At 43.2% G+C, this 26,275-nt stretch overlaps 1 protein-coding gene across 38 annotated transcripts in view; it reads left to right on the top strand.

The window, feature by feature from the left end:
- Positions 1 to 26,275, top strand: part of LOC110532468 (rap1 GTPase-activating protein 1) — a 90,149-nt gene that overhangs the window by 48,778 nt on the left and 15,096 nt on the right. For 13 of the 38 annotated variants that reach the window (XM_090184929.1, XM_021616401.3, XM_021616402.3 and 10 more), the window contains 14 exons: positions 17,155 to 17,190; positions 18,559 to 18,606; positions 19,090 to 19,128; positions 19,300 to 19,488; positions 20,121 to 20,224; positions 20,797 to 20,875; positions 21,011 to 21,064; positions 21,182 to 21,265; positions 22,255 to 22,355; positions 23,492 to 23,621; positions 24,402 to 24,557; positions 24,667 to 24,738; positions 24,845 to 24,931; positions 25,059 to 25,199. In XM_090184929.1, the coding sequence (XP_090041055.1) occupies positions 17,155 to 17,190; positions 18,559 to 18,606; positions 19,090 to 19,128; positions 19,300 to 19,488; positions 20,121 to 20,224; positions 20,797 to 20,875; positions 21,011 to 21,064; positions 21,182 to 21,265; positions 22,255 to 22,355; positions 23,492 to 23,621; positions 24,402 to 24,557; positions 24,667 to 24,738; positions 24,845 to 24,931; positions 25,059 to 25,199 (1,320 nt within the window). Of the gene's footprint in view, positions 1 to 14,578; positions 15,173 to 17,154; positions 17,191 to 18,558; positions 18,607 to 19,089; positions 19,129 to 19,299; positions 19,489 to 20,120; positions 20,225 to 20,796; positions 20,876 to 21,010; positions 21,065 to 21,181; positions 21,266 to 22,254; positions 22,356 to 23,491; positions 23,622 to 24,401; positions 24,558 to 24,666; positions 24,739 to 24,844; positions 24,932 to 25,058; positions 25,200 to 26,275 lie in introns of those variants that run through there. The other 25 variants (XM_090184930.1, XM_090184939.1, XM_090184936.1 and 22 more) reach the window with 5 other exon arrangements.

Below are 26,275 nucleotides of genomic sequence, written 5' to 3'. Positions count from 1 at the left end.
CGCTTTGAGGACAATACAGTGCCACTGACACGGCCCGCTACCAAAACCTTTGGACTCTCCTTCACTGCAGCCGACGTGAGTAAAACATTTAAACGTATTAACCCTCGCAAGGCTGCAGGCCCAGACGGCATTCCCAGCCGCGTCCTCAGAGCATGCACAGACCAGCTGGCTGGTGTGTTAGCGGACACATTCAATCAATCCTTATCCCAGTCTGCTGTTCCCACATGCTTCAAGATGGCCACCATTGTTCTTGTTCCCAAGAAAGCTAAGGTAACTGAGCTAAATGACTACCGCCCCGTAGCACTCACTTCCGTCATCATGAAGTGCTTGGAGAGACTAGTCAAGGACCATATCACCTCCACCCTACCTTACACCCTAGACCCACTCCCATTTGCTTACTGCCCCAATAGGTCCACAGACGACACAATCGCAACCACACTGCACACACTGTCTTGATTGACTGTAGACCCTGCCACATACCTCTTGTGTCTGAGCCGTTGAATTGAGATTCTACTTTGTCTCTATACTGACGCTTAGCTTGTTTGATTGCCTTGCGGAGGGAATAGTTACACTGTTTGTATTCGGTCATGTTTCCGGTCACCTTGCCCTGATTAAAAGCAGTGGTTCGCGCTTTCAGTTTCACGCGAATGCTGCCATCAATCCACGGTTTCTGGTTTGGGAATGTTTTAATCGTTGCTATGGGAACGACATCTTCAACGCACGTTCTAATGAACTCGCTCACCGAATCAGCGTATTCGTCAATGTTGGTGTCTGACGCACTACGAAACATATCCCAGTCCACGTGATGGAAGCAGTCTTGGAGTGTGGAATCAGATTGGTCGGACCAGCGTTGAACAGACCTCAGCGCGGGAGCTTCTTGTTTTAGTTTCTGTCTGTAGGCAGGGATCAACAAAATGGAGTCGTGGTCAGCTTTTCCGAAAGGAGAGCGGGGCAGGGCCTTATATGCATCGGGGAAGTTAGAATAGCAATGATCCAATGTGAGAATGCTGTTCATCGACTACAGCTCAGCATTTAACACCATAGTACCTTCCAAACTCATCATCAAGCTCGAGACCCTGGGTCTCGACCCCGCCCTGTGCAACTGGGTACTGGACTTCCTGACGGGCCGCCCCCAGGTGGTGAGGGTAGGTAACGACATCTCCAGCCCGCTGATCCTCAACACTGGGGCCTCACAAGGGTGCGTTCTGAGCCCTCGCCTGTACTCCCTGTTCACCCACGACTGCATGGCCATGCACGCCTCCAACTCAATCATCAAGTTTGCAGACAACATTACAGTGGTAGGCTTGATTACCAACAACGACGAGACGGCCTACAGGGAGGAGGTGAGGGCCCTCGGAGTGTGGTGTCAGGAAAATAACCTCACACTGAACGTCAACAAAACTAAGGAGATTATCATGGGCTTAAGGAAACAGCAGAGGGAGCACCCCCCTATCCACATCGACGGGACAGTAGTGGAGAGGGTGGAAAGTTATAAGTTCCTCGGCATACACATCACGGACAAACTGAATTGGTCCACCCACACAGACAGCAATGGGAAGAAGGCGCAGCGGCGCCTCTTCAACCTCAGGAGGCTATAGAAATTCGGCTTGTCACCAAAAGCACTCACAAACTTTTACAGATGCACAATTGAGAGCATCTCGTCGGGCTGTATCACCGCCTGGTATGGCAACTGCTCCGCCCAGAAACGTAAGGCTCTCCAGAGGGTAGTGATGAGGTCTGCACAGCGCATCACTGGGGGCAAACTACCTGCCTTCCAGGACACCTACACCACCCGATGTCACAGGAAGGCCATAAAGATGATCAAGGACAACAAACACCCAAACCACTGCTGTTCACCCCGCTATCATCCAGAAGGCGAGGTCAGTACAGGTGCATCAAAGCAGGGACCGAGAGACTGAAAAACAGCTTCTATCTCAAGGCCATCAAACTGTTAAACAGCCACCAATAACATTGAGTGGCTGCTGCCAACATACTGACTCAACTCCAGCCACTTTAATAATGGAAAAAATTGATGTAAAAATGTATCACTAGCCACTTTAAACAATGGCAATTAATATAATGTTTACAGTGCCTTGCGAAAGTATTCGGCCCCCTTGAACTTTGCGACCTTTTGCCACATTTCAGGCTTCAAACATAAAGATATAAAACTGTATTTTTTTGTGAAGAATCAACAACAAGTGGGACACAATCATGAAGTGGAACGACATTTATTGGATATTTCAAACTTTTTTAACGAATCAAAAACTGAAAAATTGGGCGTGCAAAATTATTCAGCCCCTTTACTTTCAGTGCAGCAAACTCTCTCCAGAAGTTCAGTGAGGATCTCTGAATGATCCAATGTTGACCTAAATGACTAATGATGATAAATACAATCCACCTGTGTGTAATCAAGTCTCCTTATAAATGCACCTGCACTGTGATAGTCTCAGAGGTCCGTTAAAAGCGCAGAGAGCATCATGAAGAACAAGGAACACACCAGGCAGGTCCGAGATACTGTTGTGAAGAAGTTTAAAGCCGGATTTGGATACAAAAAGATTTCCCAAGCTTTAAACATCCCAAGGAGCACTGTGCAAGCGATAATATTGAAATGGAAGGAGTATCAGACCACTGCAAATCTACCAAGACCTGGCCGTCCCTCTAAACTTTCAGCTCATACAAGGAGAAGACTGATCAGAGATGCAGCCAAGAGGCCCATGATCACTCTGGATGAACTGCAGAGATCTACAGCTGAGGTGGGAGACTTTGTCCATAGGACAACAATCAGTTGTATATTGCACAAATCTGGCCTTTATGGAAGAGTGGCAAGAAGAAAGCCATTTCTTAAAGATATCCATAAAACGTGTTGTTTAAAGTTTGCCACAAGCCACCTGGGAGACACACCAAACATGTGGAAGAAGGTGCTCTGGTCAGATGAAACCAAAATTGAACTTTTTGGCAACAATGCAAAACGTTATGTTTGGCGTAAAAGCAACACAGCTGAACACACCATCCCCACTGTCAAACATGGTGGTGGCAGCATCATGGTTTGGGTCTGCTTTTCTTCAGCAGGGACAGGGAAGATGGTTAAAATTGGGAATGGGAAGATGGATGGAGCCAAATACAGGACCATTCTGGAAGAAAACCTGATGGAGTCTGCAAAAGACCTTAGACTGGGACAGAGATTTGTCTTCCAACAAGACAATGATCCAAAACATAAAGCAAAATCTACAATGGAATGGTTAAAAAATAAACATATCCAGGTGTTAGAATGGCCAAGTCAAAGTCCAGACCTGAATCCAATCGAGAATCTGTGGAAAGAACTGAAAACTGCTGTTCACAAATGCTCTCCATCCAACCTCACTGAGCTCGAGCTGTTTTGCAAGGAGGAATGGGAAAAAATGTCAGTCTCTCGATGTGCAAAACTGATGGAGACATACCCCAAGTGACTTACAGCTGTAATCGCAGCAAAAGGTGTCGCTACAAAGTATTAACTTAAGGGGGCTGAATAATTTTGCACGTCCAATTTTTCAGTTTTTGATTTGTTAAAAAAGTTTGAAATATCCAATAAATGTCGTTCCACTTCATGATTGTGTCCCACTTGTTGTTGATTCTTCACAAAAAAATACAGTTTTATATCTTTCTGTTTGAAGCCTGAAATGTGGCAAAAGGTCGCAAAGTTCAAGGGGGCCGAATACTTTCGCAAGGCACTGTACATACCCTACATTACTCATCTCATATGTATATACTGTACTCTATACCATCTACTGCATCTTGCCTATGCCGTTATGTTCCATCACTCATTCATATATTTTTATGTACATATTCTTCATCCCTTTACACTTGTGTGTATAAGGTAGTTGTTGTGGAATTGTTAGGTTAGATTACTCGTTGGTTATTACTGCATTGTCGGAACTAGAAGCATAAGCATTTCTCTACACTCGCATTAACATCTGCTAACCATGTGTATGTGACAAATAACATTTTATTTGATTTGAGATGTGAAAAAGATTTGTTGGTGGGATGTGTGTAATGAGGAACAACCTGACGCTGCACTTGAAGCATTTATGAAATTGCTTATTTTCCGCTTACTGATAGGCATGTGTAACAGTATAACTTTAGACCGTCCCCTCGCCCATACCCGGGCGCGAACCAGGGACACTCTGCACACATCAACAACAGTCACCCTCGAAGCATCGTTACCCATCGCTCCACAAAAGCCGCGGCCCTTGCAGAGCAAGGGGGACTACTACTTCAAGGTCTCAGAGCAAGTGATGTCACCGATTGAAATGCTATTTAGCGTTCACCGCTAACTAAGCTAGCCGTTTCACATCTGTTACACATGCGCCCATCAAGAATCTGACTGTTAGAACGGCCAAATATAGAAGAAAAAGAAACGCACACCTATTAAGACGAGGTGCTGGCTAGCGGAGTGGAAACTTGAAAATAAAAGAGAGCCGCACACTCTTGGAGCTCAGATGCAAATCATTCTTGTGATTATTGTGACTTTGCCATTGTAATTGTGTGTAAACTTGTATAGTCAAATTAATCTATGATCGTATGCTATCCATTTGTTTGTATGCTGTTCTTTGTATGACATTTCAATATTTGATTATTAACCAATGATATTAGGCCACTCCTGGCCATGATTACAGACACCTGTGTCTTTTGACACTATATAAACGAGTCATCCCGCAGTGTTTGTGATTATACCCTGATGAAGACAGCTTGGCTGTCGAAACGTTGGTATTACATTTTTGCATCTGAGCTCCAAGAGTGTGCGGCTCTCTTTTATTTTCAAGAACGGCCAAATCCCCATGGTTAGATCTATGGATGTCAGCCCTATGACTTGATGTACTAGTCCAAAATCTCTATGGCTAAAGAGGGATGAGGCAACGGGAATAGCAAATAATTCTGACAACACAGCAGATTGGACAAACATACAGTAAATTGTACCAAACTAAACAAAAAGATGAAGAAACTATACTATGGTACAAAGATAAATGATATAAAGAATGATAGTAAAAAGCTCTGGAGTAACTTAAATGAAATTCTGGGCAAAAAAGCTAGCTCAACCCCATCCTTCATTGAGGCAGATGGTTTGTTCATAACAAAACCCTTTGATGTTGCCAACCACTTTAATAACTATTTTGTCGACAAGATTAGCAAACAGATTAAGATTAACAAACGCCTATTCATGCATAACGGACCAAATAATGAAAGACACACATTGTAGTTTTAAGTTCCGCAAAGTTGGTGTGGAAGAGGTGATTTTCTTCTATCTATTAACAAGGACAAGCCACCTGGTACCGACAACCTGGATGGTAAATTGCTGAAGTTGGTAGCGGAATACATTGCTACTCCTGTTTGCCACATCTTCAATTTAAGCTTACAAGACGGTGTGTGCCCTCAGGCCTGGAGGGAGGCAAAGGTCGTTCCGCTGCCCAACAATAGCAAAGCACTCTTTAGTGGTACAAACAGCTGACCAATCAGCCTGTTACCGGTGCTTAGCAAACTTTCGGGAAGAAATGTGTTTGACCAAATTCAATGTTATTTTACAGAAAACGATTTAACAACAGACTTTCAGTGTACTTATAAGGAAGGGCACTCAACATGCTCGGCAAGGACACTGATGATTGGCTGAAAGAAACTGATAATCAGAAGATTGTGGGAGATGTTTTGTTTGATTTCAGTGCAGCTTTTGATATCATTGATCATAACCTATTGCTGAAAAATCTTTGGTGTCATGGACTTACATCCTCCCTATCTAATAGAACACAGAGGATTTTCTTTAATGGAAGCATTCGGTTGAGTGCATGTACCGCAGGGCAGCCGGCTAGGGCCATCATTGTTTTCTGTTTTTTACTAATGACCTTCCACTGACCTTGAATAAATCATGTGTGTCTGTGTACGCTGATGACTCAACTGTACAGCACATTGTTAAAGAGCGTGAATGAGGACCCAAAAGCGAATTAACAAAACAGAGTTACTTTAATGACGAAAACAAAACGTAGGCTCAGACGGACAGGCAGATTCCGACAGGACAGGACAAGGTTACAGCAAACATGACGACAGTCTGGTTCAGGCATGAATGACACAAACAAACAAGAATCCGACAAGGACAGGAGCAGAAACAGAGACAGATATAGGGACCTAATCAGAGGGAAAAAGGGAACAGGTGGGGAACGGGGTGACGAGGTAGTTAGGAGGAGACAGGGCACAGCTGGGGAAAAGAGGGGGAGAAAAGGTAACATAACAACGACCAGCAGAGGGAGACAGGGTGAAGGGAAAGGACAGAGACAAGACAACATGACAGTACCCCCCCACTCACCGAGCGCCTCCTGGCGCACTCGAGGAGGAAACCTGGCGGCAACGGAGGAAATCATCAATCAGCGCACGGTCCAGCACGTCCCGAGAGGGAACCCAACTCCTCTCCTCAGGACCGTACCCCTCCCAGTCAACTAGGTACTGATGACCACGGCCCCGAGGACGCATGTCCAAGATTTTACGGACCCTGTAGATAGGTGCGCCCTCGACAAGGATGGGGGGGGGGGGGGGAAGACGAGCGGGGGCGCGAAGAGCGGGCTTAACACAGGAGACATGGAAGACCGGGTGGACGCGACGAAGATATCGCGGAAGAAGAAGTCGCACTGCGACAGGATTAATGACCTGAGAGATACGGAATGGACCAATGAACCGCGGGGTCAACTTGCGAGAAGCCGTCTTAAGGGGAAGGTTCTGAGTGGAGAGCCAAACTCTCTGACCGCGACAATATCTAGGGCTCTTCGTTCTACGCTTATTAGCAGCTCTCACAGTCTGCGCCCTATAACGGCAAAGTGCAGACCTGACCCTCTTCCAGGTGCGCTCGCAACGTTGGACAAAAGCCTGAGCGGAGGGGACGCTGGACTCGGCGAACTGAGATGAGAACAACGGAGGCTGGTACCCGAGGCTACTCTGAAAAGGAGATAGCCCGGTCGCAGACGAAGGAAGCGAGTTGTGGGCGTATTCTGCCCAGGGGAGCTGTTCTGACCAAGACGCAGGGTTGCGAAAAGAAAGACTGCGTAAGATGCGACCAATAGTCTGATTGGCCCGTTCTGCTTGACCGTTAGACTGGGGGTGAAAGCCGGAAGAGAGACTGACGGAAGCCCCAATCAAACGGCAAAACTCCCTCCAAAATTGAGACGTGAATTGCGGACCTCTGTCCGAAACGACGTCTGACGGAAGGCCATGAATTCTGAAAACATTCTCGATGATGATTTGTGCCGTCTCTTTAGCAGAAGGAAGCTTAGCAAGGGGAATGAAATGAGCCGCCTTAGAGAACCTATCGACAACCGTAAGAATAACAGTCTTCCCCGCTGACGAAGGCAGTCCGGTGACAAAATCTAAGGCGATGTGAGACCACGGTCGAGAGGGAATAGGAAGCGGCCTGAGACGGCCGGCAGGAGGAGAGTTACCGGACTTAGTCTGCGCGCAGACCGAACAAGCAGCCACGAAACGACGCGTGTCATGCTCCCGGGTGGGCCACCAGAAACGCTGGCGAATGGAAGCAAGCGTACCCCGAACGCCAGGGTGACCGGCTAACTTGGCAGAGTGAGCCCACTGAAGAACGGCCAGACGAGTAGGAACGGGAACGAAAAGAAGGTTCCTAGGACAAGCGCGCGGCGACGGAGTTTGAGTGAGTGCTTGCTTTACCTGCCTCTCAATTCCCCAGACAGTCAACCCGACAACACGCCCCTCAGGGAGAATCCCCTCGGGGTCAGTGGAGGCTACTGAAGAACTGAAGAGACGAGACAAAGCATCAGGCTTGGTGTTCTTAGAGCCCGGACGATAAGAAATCACGAACTCGAAACGAGCGAAAAACAGCGCCCAACGCGCCTGACGCGCATTAAGTCGTTTGGCAGAACGGATGTACTCAAGGTTCCTATGGTCAGTCCAAACGACAAAAGGAACGGTCGCCCCCTCCAACCACTGTCGCCATTCGCCTAGGGCTAACCGGATGGCGAGCAGTTCGCGGTTACCCACATCATAGTTACGTTCCGACGGCGACAGGCGATGAGAAAAATACGCGCATGGGTGGACCTTGTCGTCAGAGAGGGAGCGCTGAGAAAGGATGGCTCCCACTCCCACCTCTGACGCGTCAACCTCGACAACGAACTGTCTAGAGACGTCAGGTGTAACAAGGATAGGAGCGGATGTAAAACGATTCTTGAGGAGATCAAAAGCTCCCTGGGCGGAAACGGACCACTTAAAGCACGTCTTGACAGAAGTAAGGGCTGTGAGAGGAGCTGCCACCTGACCGAAATTACGGATGAAACGACGATAGAAGTTCGCGAAGCCGAGAAAGCGCTGCAGCTCGACGCGTGACTTAGGGACGGGCCAATCAATGACAGCTTGGACCTTAGCGGGATCCATCTTAATGCCTTCAGCGGAAATAACAGAACCGAGAAATGTGACGGAGGAGGCATGAAAAGTGCACTTCTCAGCCTTCACGAAAAGACAATTCTCTAAAAGGCGCTGGAGGACACGTCGAACGTGCTGAACATGAATCTGGAGTGACGGTGAAAAAATCAGGATATCGTCAAGGTAAACGAAAACAAAGATGTTCAGCATGTCTCTCAGGACATCATTGACTAATGCCTGAAAGACAGCTGGAGCGTTAGCGAGGCCGAAAGGAAGAACCCGGTATTCAAAGTGCCCTAACGGAGTGTTAAACGCCGTCTTCCACTCGTCCCCCTCCCTGATGCGCACGAGATGGTAAGCGTTACGAAGGTCCAACTTAGTGAAAAACCTGGCTCCCTGCAGGATCTCGAAGGCTGAAGACATAAGAGGAAGCGGATAACGATTCTTCACTGTTATGTCATTCAGCCCTCGATAATCTATGCAGGGGCGCAGAGACCCGTCCTTCTTCTTGACAAAAAAAAACCCCGCTCCGGCGGGAGAGGAGGAGGGGACTATGGTACCGGCGTCAAGAGCTACAGACAAATAATCTTCGAGAGCCTTACGTTCGGGAGCCGACAGAGAGTATAGTCTACCCCGGGGGGGGGTGGTTCCCGGAAGGAGATCAATACTACAATCATACGACCGGTGTGGAGGAAGAGAGGTGGCCCTGGACCGACTGAACACCGTGCGCAGATCGTGATATTCCTCCGGCACCCCTGTCAAATCACCAGGCTCCTCCTGTGAAGAAGAGACAGAGGAAACAGGAGGGATAGCAGACATTAAACATTTCACATGACAAGAGACGTTCCAGGAGAGGATAGAATTACTAGACCAATTAATGGAAGGATTATGACAAACTAGCCAGGGATGGCCCAAAACAACAGGTGTAAAAGGTGAACGAAAAATTAAAAAAGAAATGGTTTCACTATGATTACCAGAAACAGTGAGGGTTAAAGGTAGCGTCTCACGCTGAATCCTGGGGAGAGGACTACCATCCAGGGCGAACAAGGCCGTGGGCTCCTTTAACTGTCTGAGAGGAATGTCATGTTCCCGAGCCCAGGTCTCGTCCATAAAACAGCCCTCCGCCCCAGAGTCTATTAAGGCACTGCAGGAAGCTGACGAACCGGTCCAGCGTAGATGGACCGACAAGGTAGTGCAGGATCTTGAAGGAGAGACAGGAGTAGTAGCGCTCACCAGTAGCCCTCCGCTTACTGACGAGCTCTGGCCTTTTACTGGACATGAAGTGGCAAAATGACCAGCGGAACCGCAATAGAGACAGAGGCGGTTGGTGATTCTCCGTTCCCTCTCCTTAGTCGAGATGCGGATACCTCCCAGCTGCATGGGCTCAGCACCCGAGCCGGCAGAGGAAGATGGTAGTGATGCGGAGAGGGAGGCGACGGAGAGCGCGAGCTCCTTTCCACGAGCTCGGTGACGAAGATCAACCCGTCGCTCAATGCGAATAGCGAGTTCAATCAAGGAATCCACGCTGGAAGGAACCTCCCGGGAGAGAATCTCATCCTTTACCTCTGCGCGGAAACCCTCCAGAAGACGAGCGAGCAAGGCCGGCTCGTTCCAGCCACTGGAGACAGCAAGAGTGCGAAACTCAATAGAGTAGTCTGTTATGGATCGATTGCCTTGACATAGGGAAGACAGGGCCCTGGAAGCCTCCTCCCCAAAAACAGATCGATCAAAAACCCGTATCATCTCCTCCTTAAAGTCTTGATACTGGTTAATACACTCAGCCCTTGCCTCCCAGATTGCCGTGCCCCACTCACGAGCCCGTCCAATAAGGAGAGATATGACGTAGGCGACACGAGCAGTGCTCCTGGAGTAAGTGTTGGGCTGGAGAGAAAACACAATATCACACTGGGTGAGGAACGAGCGGCATTCAGTGGGCTCCCCAGAGTAACACGGCGGGTTATTGATTCTGGGCTCCGGAGATTCGAAAGCCCTGGAAGTGGCCGGTGGATCGAGGCGGAGATGGTGAACCTGTTCTGTGAGGTTGGAGACTTGGGTGGCCAGGGTCTCAACGGCATGTCGAGCAGCAGACAATTCCTGCTTGTGTCTGCCTAGCATCGCTCCCTGGATCTCGACGGCTGAGTGGAGAGGATCCGAAGTCGCTGGGTCCATTCTTGGTCGGATTCTTCTGTTAAAGAGCGTGAATGAGGACCCAAAAGCGAATTAACAAAACAGAGTTACTTTAATGACGAAAACAAAACGTAGGCTCAGACGGACAGGCAGATTCCGACAGGACAGGACAAGGTTACAGCAAACATGACGACAGTCTGGTTCAGGCATGAATGACACAAACAAACAAGAATCCGACAAGGACAGGAGCAGAAACAGAGACAGATATAGGGACCTAATCAGAGGGAAAAAGGGAACAGGTGGGGAACGGGGTGACGAGGTAGTTAGGAGGAGACAGGGCACAGCTGGGGAAAAGAGGGGGAGAAAAGGTAACATAACAACGACCAGCAGAGGGAGACAGGGTGAAGGGAAAGGACAGAGACAAGACAACATGACACACATACTACAGCTACGACAGTAAAATAAATAACTGACACTCTTAACATAGAGCTCTAGTCACTTTTTGAACGGTTAAACAGCAATAGGCAGGTGCTAAATATCTCAAAAACTAAACCTCATCTAGATGTATTACTGAATGTATTACTGAATTACTGTGACGATTGAGCAAGTTGAGGAGACTAAACTGCTCTGTGTAACCCTAGATAGCAAGCTATCACGGTCAGAACATTTAGACTCAATGGTTGCTAAAATGGGAAGAGGTCTGACCTATTTTTGTCACACCTGGACTACTGCCTAGTTGTGTGGTCACGTGCGGCAAAGAAGGACATAGGAAAATTGTAGTTGGTGCAGAGCAGAGTAACACGTATTGCACTTACATTTACACAAAGGGCAGATGTCAGTGGTATGCATGTCAATCTCAAAGCTGGCTCAAAGTTGAGGAGAGATTGACTGCATCACTATTGGTCTTTCTGTGACTTGTTGAAGGGTTAAAGGTACTGAACTGTCTGTTCAACTCTCTGCCACCCCAGGTAACTCAAACTAGCAATAAAATCAGATTAAGAAAATTTTTATTTTATTATGTAGTGTATTGTATTATGTAGTGTATTATCTATTGTATTATGTAGTTTATTATGTATTGCATTATGTCTGGTATTATGTAGTTTATTATGTATTGTAATATGTATTTTATTATGTAGTGTATTGTATTATGTATTTTATTTATTGTATTATGTAGCATATTATGTGTGGTATTATATAGTTTATTTTGTATTGTAATATGTATTTTATTATGTAATGTATTGTATTATGTAGTGTATTATCTATTGTATTATGTAGTGTATTATGTAGTTTATTATGTATTGCATTATGTGTGGTATTATGTAGTTTATTTTGTATTGTAATATGTATTTTATTATGTAGTGTATTGTATTATGTAGTGTTATATCTATTGTATTATGTAGCTTATTTTGCATTGTAATATGTATTTTATTATGTAGTGTATTGTAGTATGTATTTTATTATGTAGTTTATTATGTATTGTAATATGTATTGTATTATGTATTGTATTATGTAGTTTATTATGTAGTGTATTGTATTATGTAGTGTATTATCTATTGTATTATGTATTGTATTATGTAGTGTATTATCTATTGTATTATGTATTGTATTATGTAGTGTATTATGTAGTGTATTATGTATTGTATTATGTATTGTATTATGTAGTTTATTATGTGTGGTATTATGTATTGTATTATGTAGTGTATTATCTATTGTATTATGTATTGTATTATGTAGTGTATTATCTATTGTATTATGTATTGTATTATGTAGTGTATTATGTAGTGTATTATGTATTGTATTATGTATTGTATTATGTAGTTTATTATGTGTGGTATTATGTATCTTATTATGAAGTGTATTGTATTATGTAGTGTATTTATTATGTAGTGTATTATCTATTGTATTATGTATTGCATTATGTAGTGTATTATCTATTGTATTATGTATTGTATTATGTAGTGTATTATCTATTGTATTATGTATTGTATTATGTAGTGTATTATCTATTGTATTATGTATTGTATTATGTAGTGTATTATGTAGTGTATTATGTATTGTATTATGTATTGTATTATGTAGTTTATTATGTGTGGTATTATGTATCTTATTATGTAGTGTATTGTATTATGTAGTGTATTATGTATTGTATTATGTAGTTTATTATGTGTGGTATTATGTAGTGTATTATCTATTGTATTATGTATTGTATTATGTAGTGTATTATGTAGTGTATTATGTATTGTATTATGTATTGTATTATGTAGTGTATTATGTATTGTATTATGTAGTTTATTATGTGTGGTATTATGTATTGTATTATGTATTGTATTATGTAGTTTATTATGTAGTTTGTTATGTGTGGTATTATGTATTGTATTATGTATTGTATTATGTAGTGTATTATCTATTGTATTATGTATTGTATTATGTAGTGTATTATGTAGTGTATTATGTATTGTATTATGTATTGTATTATGTAGTTTATTATGTGTGGTATTATGTATCTTATTATGTAGTGTATTGTATTATGTAGTGTATTTATTATGTAGTGTATTATCTATTGTATTATGTATTGTATTATGTAGTGTATTATGTAGTGTATTGTATTATGTAGTGTATTTATTATGTATTTTATCATGTGTGGTATTATGTAGTTTATTATGCATTATATAGTGTATTTTATTATGTATTGTAGTATGTATTTTATTATGTATTGTATTATGTAGTGTATTATGTAGTGTATTATGTAGTGTCCAGGAGTCTGGACCCAGCTGATGTACTGTATGCACAGATAGAGATACTTCTCCCAAAGTTTTAACGAGTAGCTCAGAAAGACAGACGATGGGTGGGTGGAGTTGAGTAGCAGCTGACAAACAGGTCTGGTAGAGAGAGGAGTTATTGCTCCTTATCCTAATGATAGGCCTATTGGTCTTTTCTAAGGAGAGGTCCCAGCTCTGACACCTGCACTAGGCCTGCATACAGGGCATTATAACTGAGGCTGAGCCAGGCAGATTCCACACTGCTGTTTACTCCTCCCCCACTAGGCACAAACTGATTGAAGTACAGTGGATAGCACATTATTCAGTCAAATATAAATAAGCTAAATATCTAACATTATATTACCATTTGAACTTTGCTGTGCTTTTCAATGGTTGAAAGCACAGTGAGGCATTTGGGTGACAATTAAATGTCAAAAATCAGACATTGTTTTTCAATTGGAATTTTATTGTGCTTTCAGATGGTTGAAAACATAGTGATAACACACTGAACATTCAGCTAACTTTTGGCTGTCTTTTTGATTGGCTGAATATAGGTTGTAATCTCATTGATCAATGTCTCAACCAAATATTACCCAATTATCCACGTTGAAGTGACGTGGTGTTCCCTGTGGGCCACCTCTCAGACCGGCTGGCTGGTATTGCTCTGCTTCCTGTGTTACACTATTGGGTGTTTTCCAGTATAGCATCAGTGTGTCACCAGTCATTATGTTAATATCAGCTCTAGTATTATTTTTAGGGAACTGGGCTGATACCGAGGACTAAAGAGCAGTATCAACAACCTCTGCATCATCAAGATCGTTTTTTGTGAGGTGTTAATGGTGGGAGGTGTTAACCCATGTACCCGGTTAGCCATTGTTATGTAAATGACAGCTGAAAAGTACCAGTGTCCAGGGCCTTGGAGAGCAGGTCCACTGAGACCATGGCCCAGAGAGATACTGGAGCCAGGCCGTGGAGGTGGAAACACAAAAGTCTGAGCCATTTGTGTAAAATACTGGGGTAAATCCTTAGTGGAAATATGCCATATGTGGGATGAGATCTTATAGTATTATTTCTCTATTCTATTCCCTTTCTCTTTGATCCAGCTTTGCTATAATGAGCAGCCCAAAAAAGTGAAAAGAATTTCATTGAAATGATGGCAGTTGATGTACGCTTACAATTGTATTACAATAAAGTTATTTCTAGCTATATGAGCCCAAAACATTATCTCTATAAAGTGAAGCAGCGCCCACAACTACCCTAGCTCCAGTGTGGGTAGGCGGGTGCTGCAGGGACTTGTCTGAGCTGTAAAGTACATCACGGCCTGAGGAGTAGGACCATGCTCCACCTCTGGCCATCTGCCAGACACACACAGAGAGAGAGGAGGAGTGTTGTACAAACAGTGCTCTTTCGGGAATGCATTACCTCCCTTTCTACTTCCTAGATAGTGACAGAGAGACAAAGATAGCGTAAAAAGACACCATTTTTAACTGAGGATCGCTGAACAACCTACGACACACACACCTGCGGACATACTCATTATACAAACATGCAGTTGAGGATTCCTTGAGTCTGTCACCACCTCTGCCTCCTCTGTGACTCTTGGTCATGGCTGTAGTTGTTTGGGGAGTCACTGTGCTGTGGGTGAGGAACTCTGTAGTACCACAGTGGAATACAGGCATGTCTCTGGGGCTGGACAAAGACGCATCAGGCAATGTGTTCTTCTAATCCTGGACACTTGAACTTAACAGTTGAACTCACAAACCAGGGACTGGTTTTTTCGGCTACAGGATTTTTCTTTGGAAAAATAGTCTACTTTGAAAATGTCTAAAAGTCAGATTCATCTCAATGCTCCACTGGTGACAGTGGAACCGTGGAGGAGACACAGCGAAGTAAGTACTTGGGTAATATTAGTCACACCTCTGACAGAGATCTCTTCTTTTGATTGTCTGAAGCATTAGGACTAGAGTAAGAATAAAGGGCTTATTCTCACCGAAGAGAGTTATCGGGTTGAAATGTCAATTTACATAATATGTACATACACTTTTCAAATCACATTAGTGACGGGAATGTCACGAGCTGAGAGAGATTTTGGTTCTTGCTTCGCAGCTCAAAAGTATCTTAAATGTCACAGTAGCCACTAGACAGTAGGCTAAGCATCGCAAACTATATTAGGCCTACACTATTAATTATTGGAACAGAACCATATTACACTGTTGAATAATGCAAAAATTCACAAGCATGTATGGACAATTAAAGTCATTTTTTCTCGTCTGTAGGCTACACTCAATACATATTAGCTTCAAGACAAAAGCACAGAGTTACTGCTAACAAAATGTCTTCATCAAGTAACGTTAGCATATCAAAAATGAATGATTTAACCCTCTCATATTATTATAAAGTACAGTAGGCCTAGCCTACATTACAACATCACAACAAACCAGGCTTCAAGAAGACGAGGACCGTTGTTTGTAGATTTAATTCAAAGAGCCCATTCACTGAACTTTTTTTTAGATGAAAAGCTTGGGTTATTGCCGGTTCAAATCCCGGTCAGTATTATGGAATACGTCCATGTTGATTGTTCCTTGTTCATTTGGTGGTAAAGGCAATATACTGTAAATGTCTTTGTGCCTTTAAAAATCCTGTAACGTATACATATTCCAGTTGTGTTTCTGACAGTTGACTGTTCTGTATGTAGACAATGAGGATGTCATGTGTCTCTGAATATTTCAGCTGACCATAATGTTTTGACATTGTCATCGTTTTCAACAGTGTGTTTTCCAGGCCAGTGATATTTATCTTTAGGGTTAGTACTAGTTTGTACTGTTTGCATATGGCGGAGGACTCATACTCACTCTGGACACTCAGATCATGTAGTACTGTACACAAATTGCTTGGTCATGTCAGCCTTGAGTGAGTGTGCCTTTTGGATTCTGACATCTTTTGAGGCCGGAATTCTCATACTTTTGTGTTATCCAGACTGAGGTCTGTTAAGATACTGAGTACCGACCCTAATCAACTTCTCAGCATGTGAAATGGTGAGGGAATAATATTACATGCTGAAGCATTCTTTACTTTGGTGTGTTGACTATGAAACAGGGTCCACTTCAACCAGGGAGGGGCGGATTAGTTCACACAGATGGAATCTGTTAAAAAGTCCAGTAAAGTGTTGAAACTCTGAAATGGACGATGCCAAATGGCCTTTAGGACATTATAGTCCTACATAACATGTCACTGCATCGTACTTGATATTGCATGAAAGATACAGCATTTTCCATCTTGATGTTGATGAATCGTGTGCTGGCAACCTGCCTAGACTGAGCATGATGCAGACCATCTCCTAGCATATAGATTTACAACCCAACGAGACTCAGACATGCTGACATACTATCATTTTGTTGTTGCTATTGTCATTGAACATTATCTTAAACAGTCTCATCAAAGGGAAGAGAGCTGTGGCTCAGACAAGACTCTCTGTGAGATGGGACGTGTATCTCCATTCAGGCTCACACGCCAGGCCCTTCAATATACTGTATCAGTTTATGTTTATCACACTGGTTATTTGTGTATCTGTTGCTCTCGGAGATGTAAACACTCTTTTTTTTAAAGGATTATTCCACTGAAAGATTCATCTCACTTCTGAGGGGAAGAAAACAATGAGTGTGTGTTTCCGCAGGGCCAGATGTGCAATGCCATGGAGAACTAATGTGTAACAAATTAATTATGTGATGGTTCTATGAAATAATATTTTATAGTAGAAAGTTCACACAGTCAGTCCTAAGACTCAGTTTGTAGTACAATGGGAACACATCTGACGCTGATAGAATACTGAATCGAGTTTCATTTCCACTTCATCTCATTCTCCTCTCTACAGACCACAGATTTATTTGAAATGATTGAGAAGATGCAGGTAATGTATTTTGGATCTCTTGCTGTTCCTTTATTAACTCGTGTTTTTTAGCTAGGCAATGTACACTAACCAGTGATTTAGTCTCTTTTACTGTAAACTCTGCTTTTCTGGCTCTGCTCTCCTGTAACAACGGCTTGTCTTACCTGTGCTCTGTATTGGAGGTTAGCAGAGCTGGGACAGACAGTGTTGGAGAGGAGATGTCTGGACACGAGCAGTGTGCCTGACTCTGGACAGCCCCTCTCCTGATGCTTATTCCCAGACCCTCAGCTAATTACCTAACTTCAGAGAGCCTCTAATAACCCCCTGTCCCCTGGCCTTTGAAAACTGTAGCCAGCCTCCATGCACAAACTAGAGGAATACAGGTTAACATTACAGCAGTTTACTACTTATCATAAGGCAAGACCATGTTTGATACAGTACATTGGTGAACAGGGTGTGCTTTTTACACTGTCTGAACGTACATTTTTATTACAGTGTCATATAAAGTAACATATGACGTTGTTGTAAGAGCTGTAATACAAAGTCTGTATGGAGATTGTATTACTTCTCTATTTCTAATCTATTTCTTAAGGATTATTATTCATAAACACATACATCATATTTGGGCTTGGGGATATTATATATGGGCTTGTGTTTTTATTCTGTATGTATGTTGACATAGTTGTGTATAAAACAATTTCTTTGAACAGAAGATTCCTCGTCGGTTTGTATATCAGATGCTCCAGGGATTCCGCTTCTCCTCAATAACAGATCGCATATCAACGCATCAAACTCACAGCAGCAACTATCTGCTCCATCATATCAGACAGACTCACAGCCCTTTACCCATAGGTCTGTAGCCAGTATCTGTGCACACTCATGGACTGAGGGACAGTATGGGAATTTCAGGCCACGTACTGTTCGTATGCCAAGTCTGTGTGACACAGCCCCAAAGGGGTTATTACTGCTTCCATGCCTTTCTGTCCAGATAGCTGTTAACTGGCTGCTCTGTTGTGCATCTCCCTACCCATCTCTCTCCAACTCCCCACTCTGCATCCCTTTGCTCTTCTGCTATCTGTATAAACATATGGATGGCTTTGTAACCTCTTTGTCTGTTGATAATATGATTAGTCCTCCCTGTACTTTGTTACTTCCTCTAAAACTGTGAATTCAAATATAACTAATCTGTCAGATAAGACGTACAACACGGCTGTGAATCAGTAATGATGATGAACATCTCCGGACCTCCGATGACCTGGGTTTGGAATGTAACATCATCTGTCATGTGTAACTAGCGTGTGACAATTATCTTCTTCTTCTCTCTCTCTCTCTCTCTCTCTCTCTCTCTCTCTCTCTCTCTCTGTGTGTGTGTGTGTGTTTCTCTCTCAGGGCAACAGAATGGAGGAGCAGCGATACACCTTTCCTCCCCCACTCAAAGTACGCTCTCGCTGGGTCTCCTGACCTCTCTCTCTCTCACAATACACCCGTTGTGTCACTACTCCTCATATCTTTCTGTATCTGACTACTGACTGTCAAATTGTATTCACTCAGTGGGCACATACTGGGCACAAACTGGTTGAATCAACGTCGTTTCCACGTCAATTCAATTGAATTACGTTGAACCAACGTTGAATTGACGTCTGTGCCCAGTGGGTATGCTCGAATCCAGCAGCCCTCCCTACCAACTAATGTATAGACTAACAAGGTTAGAATACAATTATTGTTACAGAGTAATATAAACATCAACCATGCAGCATAATTGTCTGTTTATGCGTTAAACAGACAGGCACTTTGGCTGGATTCCATGGTAATAAAAGCATCACTTTAAATCAGTAGCATCAATTAAATCAGTTGTAGAGCACCACTGACTCTTACTGAGACAGATGAATAATTGATGTGTCTGTATTGTTGTCTTTGCAGACTGAAGAGGACTACATTCCTTACCCCAGTGTCCATGAGGTACATACAGAGACTCAACTTCAATGCAGTCATTTCACCAGTAACATGGATGTTGGCAATTTGTGCTTCATGGTTGATATTTCAGTATTCATTGAAAATCACTATCACATTTCTTGGGGGGAAAAATGACCCTCAAACCTCTTGTGTATTCTACTCTGTGTTGTGAACCAGGTGTTGGGGAGAAAGAGTGGGTTCCCACTGATTCTGCTGCCTCAGTTTGGGGGTTACTGGATCGAGGGCAACAACCATGAGCTTGGTGACAGTGTTGAGCCAGACCAGATCCAGCCTCTGTCCCCCACCACACACAAGCTGGAGAGTAACTCCACCGCCAAGATGTACAGGAAGCACTTTCTGGGCAAGGTGATGCTGAACACTGGGACTGTTGTGTTGGAGTTTGGCTGAGTGGTTATACTGCAGGAGACCGGGGTTCGATTCCCGGTTCATCCTTTTTGCAGTTTGTCTCCTCCTCTCCTTCCATCACATATCTTTCCAACTGCCTTTAAAACACAAGACAAAACAAACACTGTCTGTAGAATAATGAGGCTACATGTGTATGAAACATTTGTTAAGCACCTTCTATTCATACAACATATTGCAGCCCAAAGGGCATACAACTAGTGTGAAGACACCATAACTCTCATAGATTCCTATTCATTATGGTAATGAAAGTGAATGAGTGTTAGAACAATCCCAGCTGGGTAACCTAATAAGAGCTACTCTACGTGTCGGGTGGCACGTCAGAGACGGGTGGTAATGAAGAGGCATTAGGCTTTGCCACATGTTTCACACCAGTCAGAGTAATATCAACTAATCTAATGTGCCCATAGAGGAGAGCAGAGACCTGAATGGAATGGCAGAAGTTGGTTAGCACATACAGTTGAGACATAGTTCATTAACTCATTGAAATGTGTTTGGGTTGGTGTGTGTGTGTGTGTATGAAAGACAGAAAATGTATTCTTCAGCTAAACTCTGTCCTTGTGCTGTGTCCCCAGGAGCACTTGAATTACTACTCAGTGGACGGAACTCTGGGACATCTGGTGTTGTCCATGAAGTATGACGAGATCGGAGACCAGGAAGACCTCCGCCTCATGCTCAGGTTAAACACCCGTAGCCTCCTCCATCACCTCCTTCTCTCTGCTGGCTCTCATCTCTCTCTCCGTTCTCATCCCTTTCCCTTCCTCCTCTTTCATCCCCCCGTTCTCCTTTATGTGAATGCTGTGGATACATACAGTACATACTGTAAATACTAAACTGTAAACATACTAGTATTGTTCACATCATTCTGTGTCTGTGCAACTGAGTAATGCAAAATGCACAGTTGTAACTGTTGTAATCAATGGAAAGTTGCTAAAAACAAGATTTTCCATTCACTTCCAGTGTTTATGAATCATTCCCTATTGTGGTGATAATCCCATCCTCATAGGAGTCATAAAACCAGTGAGAGTGTAAACAGCACACTGTCATTTCTGCATGATGTGACAGATTTCGACAGTGTGTGGGTGGAGGGTAGAGGGATGCAGATGTAGGGACTAGGGCCAGGGCTGGGTTAGTTACAGTGGGTAGATGATCCATTCCAGATGCCCAGTCCATGTGACAGACTGACAGCTTCTAAGAAGCATAACTATGATCATGACGAGAACATGTTGTTATGCTTGTCTAAACTACCAGGACCAAACTGGAGACATACCATGATGTTATCCCCATATCCTGTCTCACAGAGTTCCCTAACGTGGTGCAGATGGCCAAGGTGAGATCATGGTTGGGGATGAATATCAACACATACACATACTGAAAAGATGTTGAAAAGTGTCATAATTGTACCGTGATTACATTCATTTGATCTCAGCGCAGTTGTTTCTATGTTTTTATTTTTGACCCTTAGCTTGTCTGTGAAGAGGTGAATGTGGATCGTTTTTACCCTGTCCTCTACCCAAAAGTAAGCATTCGGTTTTGAAGTGTTCTCAGATATTTAACCACAGAAATGTGTTTTTTTACGTGGATAAAACAAATGTTGTACTCCTGACTATTCGTTAAAATTGTGATCTCTAAACAGGCTTCAAGACTCATTGTCAATTTTGATGAACACATTATAAGCAACAACTTCAAGTTCGGAGTCATCTACCAGAAATTTGGACAGGTGAGCCTTGGAGATACATTAAGATCAGTTAAAACGATTGGGAATCAAATCATCATCATCATCATCATAATGCCAAACTCTTCAATCCCACACAGACCCCCACATTGAACAACAAAAAATATGAATAAATGAATGAGCACTTGACTTTTCCTACCAGCACTGACTCAGCTGATAGCTACTTTAATGAGGAAAAATGTACTTACTATGACTGTGATATGTGGTTGTCCCACCTTACCATCTTAAGATCTGTCGATCTGGAGCATCAGATAAATGACTAGAATGGAAAAGTGAATGTACTGAATGAGAGCTGACCTGAGTGCATTAACACGAGTACCATCTCTTGCAAATCTCATAAGAAAATGCACAATATGCTTATCCTCCTCCCCATCACATTAATAGTCTCTCTAAGCCTAAGCCAACCATATGTTTCTCTTCAATATTCCTTCTCATTACAATAACAACCCTATTGTTTACGGCACTGAGCCAGAGAAGCTGGAGAAGCCTCAGCATAGCCTCAGTAGAGAGTCATTGTATCCTCTGATGGAGCCTAGGGGGTGGAGCTCCACATCCTTGATCTTTAAACTCTAAAGGAAAGGGCCACACTCAGCAGAGGCTCGACCTCACAGGGGCTCCAGGGGCCTCAAGAACCCTCTCCTCTTCTTCTCAGCACCCAGAGAGACATTAACATACAGGAGAGACACTGAGGACTGGATACACACACACGCGCGCACACACAAACACACACAGACAAACACAAAGAAAGGTTTTATGTGATCAAAGTGTTATTGTTCCTCACTCATTATTATAGTTCACGCATTATTATTATAGTTATTATAGTTCTATTCTATTCACAATATAGCATAAATCTTAAGTATGTTATCATGAGAGCTTCATATACAATAAGTTGTATAATCCTCATAGTGCTTTGGTCAGTGGTATTGCTTTCTGTTTCTGACTGCTGTTAGCCTCTATAAACTCCTGGTTTGCAGACATCAGAAGAAGAGCTGTTTGGGAACAGTGTTGAGAGTCCTGCCTTTGTTGAATTCCTAGAGTTTCTGGGGGAGAAGGTCGAGCTGCATGACTTCAAAGGGTAAGAACTTCACCACAACGTTCTAATGTACACAACCGTTCAGAAGTTTGGGGTCACTAAGAAATGTCCTTGTTATTGAAAGAAAAGCTAATAAAAGTTGCGGTAAAATAACATCAAATTGATCAGAAATACAGTGTAGACATTCTTAATGTTGCAAATGACTATTGTAGCTTGAAATGGCAGATTTTTAATGGAATATCTACATAGGCGTACAGAGGCCCATTATCAGCAACCATCACTCCTGTGTTCCAATGGCACGTTGTGTTATCTAATCCAAGTTCATCATTTTAAAAGGCTAATTGATCATTAGAAAACCCTTTTGCAATTATGTTAGCACAGCTGAAAACAGTTGTGATGATTGAAGAAGCAATAAAACGGGCCTTCTTTAGACTAGTTGAGTTCCTGGAGCATCAGCATTTGTGGGTTCGATTACAGGCTCAAAACGGCCAGAAACAAAGAAGTTTCTTCTGAAACTCACCAGCCTATTCTTGTTCTGAGAAACGAAGGCTATTCCATGCGAGAACTTGACAAGAAACTGAAGATCTCGTACAACGCTGTGTACTACTCCCTTCACAGAACAGCGCAAACTGGCTCTAACCAGAATAGATAGAGGAGTGGGAGGCCCCGGTGCACAACTGAGCAAGAGGACAAGTAGATTAGAGTGTCTAGTTTGAGAAACAGATGCCTCACAGGTCCTCAACTGGCAGCTTCATTAAATAGTACCCGCAAAATACCAGTCTCAAAAATATTAAGATGGGCAAAAGAACACAGACACTGGACAGAGGAAATCTGCCTAGAAGGCCAACATCCCGGAGTTGCCTGTACTATTTAATGAAGCTTCCAGTTGAGGACTTGTGAGGCGTCTGTTTCTCAAACTTAAAAATGAAAAATCAGCTGTTTCCAGCTACAATAGTCATTTACAACATTAACAATGTCTACACTGTATTTTTGATCAATTTGTTGTTATTTTAATGGACAAAAACATTGCTTTTCTTTCAAAAACAAGAATATTTCTAAATGACCCCAAACTTCTGAACTGTAGTGTACATTCAATAACAACAACCCCAATTGATTGTGTCTTGAACAGTGTGTTGGAGATTGGACCATTCAGTGAAACCCTCTATCTATCTGACTAGGTTTCGTGGTGGGTTGGATGTGACCCACGGGCAGACAGGATCTGAGTCCGTCTACCACAACTACCGCAACAAGGAGGTCATGTTTCATGTGTCCACCAAGCTGCCTTACGCTGAGGGGGACACACAACAGGTACTATTACAAACCCCTCTGATCTCCTCCTACTGATGCAGACTGTCATCATCACACTGTTTATTCTGTTATGGATCATGTTTTAAATGAGTAGAAAGTTGTGTATTGGTATGACATGAGTATTGGTATCCATATGATCCGTTATGATTGGGAACATTCTGGAAGCATCCATAAAGCTTATGTATATTGTATGTTTTCTTTAGAAACAGTATCTTTCTCTTTCAGTGCAGTCTTCAGTGGAGCATTACTGTATAATGTCTTACAGTGTAAACTTCCTCAGTCTTCACTCATCAGGGAAACTGTCCCAACACAAACACAGACAGACACCTTATCAGAAGAATGTCTTAAGCCTATCTAGACGAACACACACCATAAGTTATCAGGACGAACACACAATGTGTAATCAGAGCCCACAGCTGCAGTGAGAGCAGCTGATTGGTTTCCCTGAGAGTTAAGTCAATCAGAGCTGTTGTCCAGGTTGATATGGTGGAGCAGCAACCCTCCAACTGGTGTTGGTTTACCCTGGCTCATCTGTGGACAGACAGAAATCTGCCAAAACAAACAGGGAGAGAGAGGGGGAGAGGGGGAGAGACAAGGGACTCCCCAGAGTGGTAGAGAAAGTCATTTGCAACATTCAGTAGTTTGAAAGTTAATAAAAAACTTGTATTACTCCTACTCAGGCAATACATGACAGACAAATTAATTACTGTTCTTGAAAGCATTTCCATGTGACATGAATGTTCAATACAGCTTTGCTTTACGTGCTGTCCTGTGTTGCAGTTGCAGAGGAAGAGGCACATAGGGAATGACATTGTGGCCATAGTGTTCCAGGAGGAGAGCACTCCGTTCGTACCAGATATGATCGCCTCCAACTTCCTCCATTCCTACGTAGTGGTGCAGGTGGAGAACGCCTGCACTGGTGATGTACTGTACAAGGTGCTAAAGCACTCCTTGATCTTCACTAAACTAGCCAACCAACATAATACCAAACATACAATACTGTGACCATTGATCATTCATGGCCAGTTTGATTGTCATCTGTTAGGTGTCAGTGACGGCGAGAAATGATGTACCGTTCTTTGGACCACCCCTGCCAGACCCGGCTGTCTTTAGAAAAGTAAGTTGGCACAACTACAATCCCAACTCCTTAAAACACCGGTCAGCTAGTGTTTTCTCTCTCCTCCTTCTTTTGTGTCACTCAGTCCAGTTCTATTTTATCCCAGGGTCCAGAATTCCAGGAGTTCCTCTTCACGAAGCTCATCAATGCTGAGTATGCCTGCTATAAAGCTGAGAAATTTGCCAAACTGAAGGTGAGTTATTCAAAGGATCTCTGTCATTGTTTTCAGGAGCCAACTAAGGGACACAGGCCAGCATCCTTGGTAGACAGTGTTGCCAGCCTATCATTACATATTAACTGTCACCTGTTTGTGTTATCAGGAGCGTACACGGTCAGCCTTACTGGAGACATTGTATGAGGACTTGCACATCAACAGCCAGGCCATGATGGGTCTGGGAAGAGATGAGGACAAGATGGAGAACGGGTCCGGAGGAGGAGGGGGCTTCTTTGAAACCTTTAAGGTAACCCAGCACGGCTGGGAAAAGGCTTGGGGCAATAAGCTTAGTATGCACTGACTAATGTGTTTTTACATATGATCACTTGTTCCTAAATATGTGACAGTACTAAACGGAACACCCTCATAAAACTATTTGTAATTCATTTGAATTATGAAACTTAAACAGAGGATCATTTCCATCTTATAGTGACAGTTCTTTATACTCCACTATTTCCCTGTTGTTCCCCTTGGTTGTACGGGTTGTTGTCTGTCTGGGGGGTTCCAAGAATGTCCTTATCTATAATACAGGACACTGGCATCAACTGCTTGATCAGTCACCATTAGTCTGTCTGGGGAACATCCTTGTCTCTGTGCTCTGCTGCTCTGTCAAATGGCACACCAGCTTCTCAATGTCAAGCTTTATGTGGTGTTGTGTTCTGTCTGCAGCATGCTACCATGTGTTTGTGACATACATTTGACATACATTTCCTTCTCTGTTTCACCCTTCCAGAGTGAGGAGAGCGATGCTCCCGCTCCCTTCCCTGAGAAATCCTTGATAGAGCCCAGCCCCCTCACATGCGTGCCTACCTCAACTCACTAACTTCTAAAGCATGAAACACACAGAGAATCTCACTGCTGATAGGCACTTATCACAGTGGAAGGCTGTTCCTTCTCTTGCTAGAACAAAAGCGGTACCTACTGCGTGCCGACATGGTAGTGACGAACCTACCGCTTCTACTTGTAGAATCAGTGGCCAACAACTTTGCTTTGAGCCAATCAGAGAGCACGAACTCCAACATGCGGGAGCCAACAAACAAAAATTAAAACAGAGGGCCTTTTCTCTGTACATCCACGGATGAGCCAATCATACTTCATAGCAATGTAGGCTATGGGATGGTAGTTAGCTAAGCACACAACACTAAATACTTCCTCCAAGCTAGCTAACCAGTAGCTAGTATTGACATTATATTTAAGTCACGGTCGATTAGCTAGTTTCCATGAGCTATGTTGCGCTAGCTAGCGAACATGCTAAAGTTAGTTAGCTAGCTAAACATTTGGCTATGGGCTGGCACAGGCAGTATGGGATTATGGAGAGTGAAT

The sequence above is a fragment of the Oncorhynchus mykiss genome, chromosome 9, assembly GCF_057628025.1.
Source record: "Oncorhynchus mykiss isolate SJ-2025 chromosome 9, ASM5762802v1, whole genome shotgun sequence".
NCBI classification, from domain to species: Eukaryota; Metazoa; Chordata; class Actinopteri; order Salmoniformes; family Salmonidae; genus Oncorhynchus; species Oncorhynchus mykiss.
Note: the sequence above shows the minus strand (reverse complement) of the source record. Positions and strands in the feature narration are given on the sequence as shown.